At 41.2% G+C, this 12,144-nt stretch overlaps 1 protein-coding gene across 1 annotated transcript; it reads left to right on the top strand.

Moving 5' to 3' along the window:
- Window positions 1-1,208: 1,208 nt before the first annotated feature.
- Window positions 1,209-4,186, top strand: LOC129639354 (probable ATP-dependent RNA helicase DDX53). Its single transcript, XM_055564459.1, has one exon. The coding sequence runs from the start codon at window positions 1,258-1,260 to the stop codon at window positions 3,721-3,723; it is 2,466 nt and encodes an 821-aa protein (XP_055420434.1). The 5' UTR covers window positions 1,209-1,257; the 3' UTR covers window positions 3,724-4,186.
- Window positions 4,187-12,144: the final 7,958 nt, after the last annotated feature.

Raw genomic sequence — 12,144 nt, 5'->3', positions numbered from 1 at the left:
GGCACCCCACTCCAGTACTCTTGCCTGGAAAATCCATGGATGGAGGAGCCTGGTAGACTGCAGTCCATGGGGTCGCTAGGAGTCAGACACAACTGAGCGACTTCACCTTCACTTTCCTCTTTCATGCACTGGAGAAGGAAATGGCAACCCACTCCAGTATTCTTGCCTGGAGAATCCCAGGGACCGCAGAGCCTGGTGCGCTGCCGTCTATGGCGTCACACAGAGTTGGATACGACTGCAACGACTTAGCAGCAGCAGCAGCTAGTGCTAATATCCCCAAATCTATGAGACTACACAGAAAGGGGAAAATTAAGAGGCAATGGCAAGAGTGGGAAAGTATTTAAAACACCTTCGAATTTAACAGAGACCCTATCAAAGATTTCTCTTCTAAGCAGCATCCCTGATATAATAATCAGAAACTGCGTGAACAAATGTTGGAGTTTAGCTGAGGAATCAGAGGAAAAAATGCCATCCCTCACAATGTACCTAAGAGATTTCTGAAGGTATAAATTAAGAGGACAGGGAATTGATTAATTTATCTAGATCCAGTACTGTTGTTTCTCAAAAAGAAATTTACTGAAATAAACACACAAATCTATAAACAAGTAAGTTGATTTTCAAAATTCACTTTTTTCCTCCTAGGCAAATAACTGGATCACAAGAAAAGACTTGGGTAAGTTCAAGGCGTGCTTCAAGTCTGCTCCCACACTGAGCCAAAACCAGCATGAGCCCAGAGACTGAAGCACCTGTGACACTGAAGCTGGGCAAACACTCTCAGGGCCCTTTAAGCATAGGTAGGGTCAGCCCCTGAGAGTGACTGTTGCTTTAAATTTTGCCTCACAGGCACCTGCTTACCTCACAGTAGGCCCAGCCCTGTGATTGGTCAGCCTATCCAAAGCCCCGCCCCAACTGACACTATATCAAAGACAAACTTCCTAGGCAACAGCAGTATAGCTGCAGACCAGCTGGCTGTCAGTTGGTCTCCAGCCGGAGGAGATGAGAAAGGAGCCAGATAATACCTCTTTTTCCAGCCCAAGTTAGACGAGAGGCCAGCACTTACTTTACTATTGCCCACAAATGGCGTGGGCGCCAGAGCAGAAGATGATAGAACCTACTTTGAGAGATCTGCGAGATCGCCAGGTCAGTCGGGATGGCCGGGATAGCAGAGGCTGGGGCTGGAGCCACACCTCTGGCCACGCAGAGTCTAGGGCGTCCAATTACCGAGAACCACCACTCTGCTTTCTTATCAAGAGCAGCATGATTGGTGCGGTGATTGGTCGTGGGGGATCAAATATAAAAGATATCCAGGATTCTACCAGTACAAAAATACAGATCGTAAAAGGTGGTCCTGAAGCTGAGGTAAAAATTTTTGGCAGGAAAGACATGAAGGCCAAGGCCAAAGCGGCTATAGAAACTCTTGTTAAGAAACAAGAAAGAACCTACAGTTCAGAATGCAGTGTTGATAGTCATGCCTCTCAAGCTTTTGCCGAGAGAGGCTGGAGCAGAAATAACACCACCAGAGCCACTCAGCCCAAAGATGACACCACCAAAGCAACCCAGCCCAGAGACTATGCGGCCATCGTGGCCCAGCCCGGAGATAACAATGCCGTCAGAAGGGCCCAGCCAGGAGACGACGTGGCCAGAGAGGCCCAGGCTGAAGACGACACCACCACCAGAGGGGCCCAGCCCAGAGAAACTGCCTCCAGAGCTTCCCAGCCCAGAGACAAGGATGCGGACAGAGACCACGCAGCCAGAGAGGCTCAGGCCAAAGACACCAGAATGGCCCAGCCTAGAGACTATGCGGCCATCGTGGCCCAGCCCGGAGATAACAATGCCGTCAGAAGGGCCCAGCCAGGAGACGACGTGGCCAGAGAGGCCCAGGCTGAAGACGACACCACCACCAGAGGGGCCCAGCCCAGAGAAACTGCCTCCAGAGCTTCCCAGCCCAGAGACAAGGATGCGGACAGAGACCACGCAGCCAGAGAGGCTCAGGCCAAAGACACCAGAATGGCCCAGCCTAGAGACTATGCGGCCATCGTGGCCCAGCCCGGAGATAACAATGCCGTCAGAAGGGCCCAGCCAGGAGACGACGTGGCCAGAGAGGCCCAGGCTGAAGACGACAACACCACCAGAGGGGCCCAGCCCAGAGAAACTGCCTCCAGAGCTTCCCAGCCCAGAGACAAGGATGCGGACAGAGACCACGCAGCCAGAGAGGCTCAGGCCAAAGACACCAGAATGGCCCAGCCTAGAGACTATGCGGCCATCGTGGCCCAGCCCGGAGATGACAAGCCCAGAGCCGCCCAGCCAAAAGATGTCACTGCTAGAGCAGCTCAGCCACGGATAGACTGGGATCAAGTAAAAGCTGGAGTGGTAGAGTGGAAGAAAAGAAAATGGGCAGATTTACCACCAATTAAGAAAAACGTATACATAGAATCCCAAGCAACACACTCATTGTCTGAAGCCCAAGTGGAAATTTGGAGAAAGGAAAATTTCAACATAACGTGTGATGACTTGACAGAGGGTGAGAAACGTCCCATACCCAAGCCCACCTGTACATTCGAAGATGCTTTCCAACAATATCCTGAGATTATGCAAAGCATTAGGAGAGCTGGTTTTCAAAAGCCAACGCCAATTCAGTCTCAGGCATGGCCAGTAATTCTACAAGGAATAGATCTTATAGGGATTGCGCAAACTGGAACAGGCAAAACACTATCCTATTTAATGCCTGGGTTTATACATATACATTCTCAACCAGTATCCAGAAAGCAAAGGAATGGACCTGGCATGCTAGTCCTTACACCCACTAGAGAATTAGCTCTGCAAGTAGAAGCTGAATGCTCTAAGTACTTATATAAAGGTCTTAAAAGTGTTTGTATATATGGTGGTGGAAACAGAAAAGGACAAATACAAGATGTTACCGAAGGTGTAGACATCATTATTGCAACACCTGGAAGACTGAATGATCTACAAATGAATAATTTTGTCAACCTAAGAAGCATAACCTACTTGGTCTTGGATGAGGCAGATAAAATGCTGGATCTGGGGTTTGAACACCAAATAATGAAGATCTTATTAGATGTGCGCCCAGATAGACAGACTGTTATGACAAGCGCATCTTGGCCAGACTCTACCCGTAGATTGGCCCAGTCTTATTTGAAACAGCCTATGATTGTTTATGTTGGTACTCTGGATCTAGTTACTGTAAATACTGTGAAGCAAAACATAATTATTACCACTGAAGAGGAAAAACGATCTCTGATGCAAGAATTCCTACAGAGTCTGTCACCCAAAGACAAAGTCATCGTGTTTGTCAGCAGAAAACTTGTGGCTGATGACTTGTCAAGTGATTTAAGTATTCAAGGAATACCTGTCCAGTCCCTGCATGGTGACAGGGAACAGAGTGATCGAGACCAAGCATTAGAGGACTTCAGAAGTGGGCGAGTGAAAATACTGATCGCTACCGATTTAGCAGCCAGAGGTCTTGATGTCAGTGATGTCACACACGTATATAATTACAATTTTCCACGCAATATTGAAGAATATGTACACCGAGTTGGACGCACTGGAAGAGCAGGGAAAACAGGTGAATCAATCACCCTTGTGACCCAACATGATTGGAAAATTGCCGATGAGTTGATTAAAATTCTCCAAAGAGCCAACCAGATTGTGCCACCCAAACTCCGATCAATGGCTGATCGGTTTAAGAAGCGTAAGCAAAACTAGGAGATAGGAAAAAGATCAAAGAAATCTCAGGAAAAATGCACTGAGTTTTATTAACATCCACACCTTGAAAAATTTCACCTACTAGAATATCTAAGAATTGGATTTATTAACATCTGCACCTTGAAAAATTGTACCTACAAGAATATCCAAGACTGAGTTTAATTGATGTTTCCACCTTGACAAGTTGAACCTAAGAGAAGATCCAAGATTGAATTTTACTGATGTCTCCCACCTTGAAAAGTTGTACCTACAAGAAGATCTAAGATCAAGTTTTATCATGTCTACAACTTGAAAAATTGTAGCTACCAGAAGATCCGAGATATGTTCAAGTTACGCAGTACTCAAGTTACCTAAGGAAGTATTGGGAACATACTGTCAGTTACAGGACATTTAGCTAATTCTTAAACCATACCACTAAACTTTCAATGTATGTTCCTTAATAAAATCAAAAGTGCGTTGAAAATGAGAGAGTGTTATGTGTTTGTTAAAGTCGGCTTTCTTTTATAGCCTGCCATGTCCAGCTGTGTCTTCTCAAAAAGACTTGGTAGACAATAACAATGGTGCTTTTCTTGCTTTAAAATAGTTGTACTGAATTGGAAACTAGTTTTCACCAAGCTTAACCCAGTCAAAATATTTTATTTGCCCCCAGTGGTTGGTGACAGAATTCCTAAAACTATCTCCACTATCATTCTCTACTTTTAAAAAATTCATTAGGTACCAGGAACCAATAAGACAATTTTTCCATGGATGGGCGACATGGGGGTGGGGATGGTTTGGGGATGATTCAAGCACATTCCATTTATTGTGCCCTTTATCTCTATTATTGCATCAGCCCCATCTCATATCATAAAGCATTAGATCCTGGAGGTTGGGGGCCCCTGATTTACAGGACAGCGCCAACAAAACAGAGGATTACTTGGTCCAAAACATCCATAGCACTGAGATGGACAATCCCTGAGACAGCATAAGCAAAATAAAACCAACCTCATAGTAACCAAGAAAGAACTTCAGGGGAAGAAATAGAGGATTTTAAAATTATATCATGCAGGTCGTACAGAATATGACCCTACAACTTTCCTATCCTTGGTATAGTCTGTATCAGTGGTTCTCCACCAAGGCCAACTTTGCCAGATGTGGTGGTCACAACTCAAGGGGAGGGCTGTTGTCATCTCTTGGGTAGAGGCCATTCATGCTGCTAAACATTTCAATGTGCAGGATAATCCCTCTAAAGAGAGAATTATCAGGTGAAAATGTCAGTAATGTCATAGTTAAAACTTGCGATAGCTTAAGCAAAGCATCTTCTGAGCTAAAGTCAATTGCAGAAAAACCAAGAAGGGACTTCAGCCAGGGAAACAAAAAAAGGATATATACTTTGGGTAAACTGTTCAATGGCTTCTCAGGTGACACAGCTTGGTAAAGAATCCACGTGCCAATGCAGGAAACACAGGAAGACATGATCCGTGGGTAGGGAATATTCCCTGGAAGAGGAAATGGCAACCCACTCCAGGATGCTTGCCTGGGAAGTTCTATGGACAGGGGAGCCTGGCATGCTATATAGTCCATGGAGTTTCAAGAAGTCTGACATGACTGAGCAACTGGGCACCAAGCACATACACTGTTCAATAAAAGACTCTCCATCAGCTTTCATTATCTTTCAGTTCAGTTCAGTTCAGTCACTCAGTCGTGTCCGACTCTTTGCAACCCCATGAACTGCAGCATGCCAGGCCTCCCTGTCCATCACCAACTTCCAGAGTTCACTCAAACTCATGTCCATCGAGTTGGTGATGCCATCCAGCCATTTCATTCTCTGTTGTCCCCTTCTCCTGCCCCAAATCCCTCCCAGCATTGGAGTCTTTTCCAATGAGTCAACTCTTCCATGAGGTGGCCAAAGTATTGGAGTTTCAGCTCCAGCATCAGTCCTTCCAGTGGACACCCAGGACTGATCTCCTTTAGGATTGACTGGTTGGATCTCCTTGCAGTCCAGAGGACTCTCAAGAGTCTTCTCCAACACCACAGTTCACAAGCATCAATTCTTTGGCACTCAGCTTTCTTCACAGTCCAACTCTCATATCCATACATGACTACTGGAAAAACCATAGCCTTGACTAGATGGACCTTTGTTGGCAAAGTAACATCTCTGCTTTTGAATATGCCATCTAGATTGGTCATAACTTTCCTTCCAAGGAGTAAATGTCTTTTAATTTCATGGCTGCAATCACCATCGGCAGTGATTTTGGAGCCCAAAAAAATAAAGTCTGACACTGTTTCCACTGTTTCCCCATCTATTTCCCATGAAGTGATGGGACCAGATGCCATGATCTTCATTTTCTGAATGTTGAGCCTTAAGCCAACTTTTTCACTCCTCTTTCACTTCATCAAGAGGCTTTTTAGTTCCTCTTCACTTTGTGCCATAAGGGTGGTGTCATCTGCATATCTGAGGTTATTGATTATTCTCCTGGCAATCTTGATTCCAGCTTGTGCTTCTTCCAGCCCAGCGTTTCTCATGATGTACTCTGCATATAAGTTAAATATGCAGGGTGACAATATACAGCCCTGATGTACTCCTTTTCCTATTTGGAACCAGTCTGTTGTTCCATGTCCAGTTCTAACTGTTGCTTCCTGACCTGCATACACATTTCTCAAGAGGCAGGTCAGGTGGCCTGGTATGCCCATCTCTTTCAGAATTTTCCACAGTTTATTGTGATCCACACAGTCTAAGGCTTTGGCAGAGTCAATAAAGCAGAAATAGATGTTTTTCTGGAACTCTCTTGCTTTTTCCATGATCCAGCAGATGTTGGCAATTTGATCTCTGGTTCCTCTGCCTTTTCTAAAACCAGCTTGAACATCTGGAAGTTCACAGTTCACATATTTCTGAAGCCTGGCTTGGAGAATTTTGAGCCTTAATTTACTAGTGTGTGACATGAGTGCAGTTGTGCGGTAATTTGAGCATTCTTTGGCATTGCCTTTCTTTGGGATTGGAATGAAAACTGACCTTTTCCTGTCCTGTGGCCGCTGCTGAGTTTTCCAAATTTGCTGGCATACTGAGTGCAGAACTTTTACAGCATCATCTTTCAGGATTTGAAATCGCTCAACTCGCATCACCTCCACTAGCTTTGCTCATAGTGATGCTTTCTAAGGCCCACTTGACTTCACATTCCAGGATGTCTGGCTCTAGGTCAGTGATCACACCATCGTGATTATCTGGGTCATGAAGATATTTTTGGTATAGTTCTTCTGTGCATTCTTGTGACCTCTTCTTAATATCTTCTGCTTCTGTTAGGTCCATACCATTTCTGTCCTTTATCGAGCCCATCTTTGCATGAAATGTTCCCGTGGTATCTCTAATTTTCTTGAAGAGATCTCTAGTCTTTCCCATTCTGTTGTTTTCCTCTATTTCTTTGCATTGATCGCTGAGGAAGGCTTTCTTATCTCTTCTTGCTATTCTTTGGAACTCTTTATTCAGATGCTTATATCTTTCCTTTTCTCCTTTGCTTTTCACTTCTCTTCTTTTCACAGCTATTTGTAAGGCCTCCCCAGACAGCCATTTTGCTTTTTTGCATTTCTTTTTTGCAAAATTATATTCCTTGGAGGGATAGTTGAAATTATGCATAAAAAGTGTATATGCTTTAATAGACTTGGACCCAGTAATATCAAATCTAGGCATTACCATAAGGAAATAATTTTATATATAAATGCACACACACACACACACACACACACACCAAGATGTATATACAAGGCTATTTACCATATTAATTAAAATAGTTAATTTTTGAAAAAATTTTCAAGTCCAATGATAGGGTCCTAGTTAAACAAACTGCAGTATATCTATTCCTGACTTGGAATAGCAGAAATCATGTTCTTAAAGAATATTTGAAGGAAAGTAGTTTATAAAATCATCTCTTTTGCTTTAGAAAGTTATATCTGTCCAGTTATCAATATAGAATAAAACAGATGAGCTGGATACACGCAGGCACACATAAATGATAGTAATAGTTTTATACATTATATAGTTATAACTGGTTTTAATTATTTAATTCTCTAAAATTTATACAAAATAACATTGCCTTCATTATAATAAAAATTATTTTGATATATCTGGAGAAAACGCTAATTCAAAAAGATATATGCAGCCAGTGTTCATAGGATCACTATTTACAATAGCCAAGGCATGTCAAAGGTATGGTTTTTCCAGTGGTCATGTATGGATGTGAGAGTTGGATCATAAAGAAGGCTGAGCACTGAAGAATTGATGCTTTTGAACTGTGGTGTTGGAGAAGACTCTGGAGAGTCCCTTAGACTGCAAGGAGATCCAACCAGTCCTTTCTAAAGAAGATCAGTCCTAGGTGTTCATTGGAAGGACTGATGCTGAAGCTGAAACTCCAATACTCTGGTGACCTGATGCGAAGAACTGACTCATTGGAAAAGATCCTGATGCTGGGAAAGATTGAAGGCAGGAGGAGAAGGGGACAACAGAGGATGAGATGGCTGGATGGCATTACCAACACAATGGACATGAGTTTGAGTCAACTCCAGGAGTTGGCTATGGACAGGGAGGCCTGGCATGCTGCAGTCCATGGGGTCACAAAGAGTCAGACATGACTGAGCGACTGAACTGAACTGAAGGTATATAAACAATATAGATGAATGGATGAAGAAGATGTGATACATATATACAATGGAATATCACTCAGCCATAAAAAGAAATAATACCATCGGCAGCAACATGGATGGACCTGAGGTTATCATACTTAGTGAAGTAAGTCAGAGAAAGACAAATATAATATGATATCACTTATATGTGGACTCTAAAAATGGTCCAAATGATCCTATTTATAAAACAGAAATAGAGTCACAGATGTAGAAAACAAATTTATGGTTGCCAGAGGGGAAAGGGGGAGATAAAATAAGAGTTTGGGGTTAAAAGAAACACACTACTATATATAAAATAGATAAACAATTAGGTCCTACTGTATAGCACAAGCAACTATATTAAATATCCTGTAATAAACCATAATGGATAAGAATATAAAAATATATGTATAACTGAATCACTTTGCTACACACCACAAGCTAACAAAACACTGTAAATCAACTGTATTTCAATGAAGCTTTTTAAATGATGTTGAACATAAGTTTTCAATAATTGAAGAAATCAATTCAAGTAGCATTGTAGTTGAAGGTGTTCTAAATAGAAGCATCTCTTGTTTCACCTGCTGAAATGTAAAAATCATTAATAAGAAACTTGTCCCTTTTCCACCACTGCCTCTTAAGTGCTAAAAACAATGCCTATGGAACATAGTAGGAGCACAATAAGTATCTAAATGAATTAATAAGGGAATGAAGAAAGGAAGAAAAGAAGGAAGGGAAATAAGTACATTGTTTTATTTTCATTGATCAAAAGTAAGCATTTCTGTTCCTTGCTTTGTCTGGTAACATCTACTGGCCTACACCTCACCTTCTGTTCGATAATAAGAAAAATGTTAAGTATTCTTACCACAGACAAAACAAAAAACCAAATAAACAAAGGAACATAGGAAAGTTTAGTTGTTGGATGTGTCTATTTCCTTGTTTGTGATGAGAGTATAATGGGTGTTTGCATATATCCAAACTCAAATTGTACACATTAAACATGTGCCATTCTTTGTATATAAAAAAAATACCTCATTAAAACCATTCATTAAAAAAAGAAAGGAAAGAACAGAGCAAGGCTTTCAACTCAGAGATCCTTTTTTGTCATACTTTTACATGTGAATAATGGGAACTCCAGTTCTTGGTTTTTGTTTGTATCATTACATGGATTTCACCATCAGGTTTTCTAACTCGTATCAAGATAAAAAGTCAAAAATTATCAGATGTTATTCTTAAAAAAAAAAATGATGTTGCAGTACTGCTGAAGAATATGATTGCAGTTTTATTTAAAACCACTGACTATAATTGTGTATAAATATCTCATACATGTTGTCAGTACTTAGGGACAAATTTGCCAGAATACACCAAAACATTAATAATGGCTGTCTCTGGGGAGAAAAGTTGGGAGAACAATCAATTATGAAGTTCTCCTACTTTTATAATAAAAAGTATTTGATTTATGAATAATATAGATGGTATATGTATTATATCTAAGACCTGAACACTTTACCTTCTTTTTCAAGAAACTGGAGAATATCACAGAAATCTGCACTTGTATAGAATTAAAATTTGTGAGTTCTTTTGTCTTACTTGCAAAATTCGAAATTGTCTTTTTAGGAAAAGACAGATATCTACATGAAAATGTTAAAAGAGAAAGACATAATTAGTTAGACAGATATGATTAATTCTGCACATGGAAAAAATTTCTTTCTTGTGCCATTAGTAAATGACCAGGAAAGAGGAGGAAGAGGAAAGGGAAGAGGAGAAGGAGGTTATGATTTGTTGTTTGTGCATGGCACCCACATGAACACCTATGAAAGAAAAAGAGTAGACGATCAAGAGTAGTCAGAGAAATCCTTGACCACTGCTCACAGCTAATACATTTAAGAGAAAAAAGGAGGATTGGGTAGGAAGAACCGAAGATTACTCTTCATGTTTCATATGTGTTATGTCCAGAAAATATTGGAACCAACAAGAACACCCAGGAATCTCCTATCTCTGAGCACTGCACAATATGAAATAATAAATATTTAAGTCATTATTTGCTGAGTATTATATTATCCAAAGCATCTTAACTGGTAAATAGGAAAAATTGACTGACAGAACCTCCTATCGGGGCAGTGAATTTTCCATTATTCAGAAGAGCCTCCAATGAGAAGCACTTTACTAGGATGAGAGCTGACTATAATAAGCAAATTAAACACTTCCTCTAGATGTTTATTTAATGGAGACACTAAAAACACAGGATTCTACAGGGAATGGATGTAACTTTATTTTTTTTTTTAATTGGAAGCATATCAAACAAGGCCAGCTTTTGAACAGTCAGCACCAATTAGAGAAAGCAGTGAGAAATCAGAAGAGTAGAGAACTTGAGCATCAGTCATAAAGAGACCCAATATCAAGGTCATCTGAGCCAATAGCTTTAACAGCTTTCACACTCGGATGCACCTGGAGTACATCACTGGCGCTAACAGATTTCAAATGTAGCCGACCAGATGATTTCTTACAATCAACAACCTTGAGGGGCTCAGAGTGAATAATTCTACCCTAACGGAAATACATCGGGAACAATGGAAACAGTGACAGATTTTATTTTGGGGGGCTCCAAAATCACTGCAGATGGTGACTGCAGCCATGAAATTAAGACGCTTGCTCCTTGGAAGAAAAGCTATGACCAACCTGGACAGCATATTAAAAAGCAGAGACATTACTTTGCCAACAAAGGTCCATCTAGTCAAATCTATGGTTTTTCCAGTAGTCATGTATGGATGTGAGCATTGGACTATAAAGAAAGCTGAGTGCTAAATAATTGATGCTTTTGAACTATGGTGTTGGAGAAGACTCTTGAGTCCCTTGGACTGCAAGGAGGTCCAACCAGTCCATCCTAAAGGAAATCAGTACTGAATATTCATTGTAAGGACTGATGCTGAAGCTGAAGCTCCAATATTTTGGCCATCTGATGCAAAGAACTGACTCACTGGAAAAGACCCTGATGCTGGGAAAGACTGAAGGTGGGAGGAGAAGGGGACAACAGAGGATGAGATGGTTGGATGGCATCACCAACTTGATGGACATGAGTTTGAGTAAACTCTGGAAGATGGTGATGGACAGGGAAGCCTGGCTTGCTGCAGTCCATGGGGTCACAAACAGTTGGACATGACTGAGTTACTGAACTGAACTGAATGGAAATACATAGCCAAAAACAATGGGAATCTTCTCTTGAATACAAGGAATTCTTCAAAAGTCTTTTCACACAGAAGGGAATAAGGAGAGAGGAACTGATGGACCGTCTTGGCTTTTCCACCCGAGTTTGAAAATTCAATTAAAAAAAAAAAAAAAAAAGTAAAGAGCGAGTATTTTCTAAAGGATGAAGAAAGTCAGCAAAACATTTCTCTCCTCTCCTTCTCTTCCTGTAACCCAAGTGCTTTGCCCTTAATTAAAAAAAATAATTGGGGATTTCTTGGCATATTGTACTGATTGGATAAAAATCTATAATTAAGTGGAGAGATGCAAGAACTGGTCCTCTCTCTTTATGCTGACAACTCCATTTCACTTCCCAGGTATTGCTGAAGTGGGTCAGTGCCATTCAAGTTCACAAAACTAATCCTTGAAATTTCCTCCTTACCCAGGACACAAACAATAGTGCAAGCCTGTTACTGCTGACCACTACCTGTAAGTATTCCCTTTCAGCTCCCTTCTACAGCAAACTTCTATTTCCTTTGAGCCCTTCCAAAAGGGTAGAATGTAAAATGTCTGTAATGAGGTTTCCCCAGGTTAAATAAAGTACAT

This window comes from Bubalus kerabau, chromosome X, assembly GCF_029407905.1.
Source record: "Bubalus kerabau isolate K-KA32 ecotype Philippines breed swamp buffalo chromosome X, PCC_UOA_SB_1v2, whole genome shotgun sequence".
Lineage (NCBI taxonomy): Eukaryota > Metazoa > Chordata > Mammalia > Artiodactyla > Bovidae > Bubalus > Bubalus kerabau.
The sequence above is the reverse complement of the archived record's forward strand: the minus strand, read 5'-3'. Positions and strand labels throughout refer to the sequence as shown.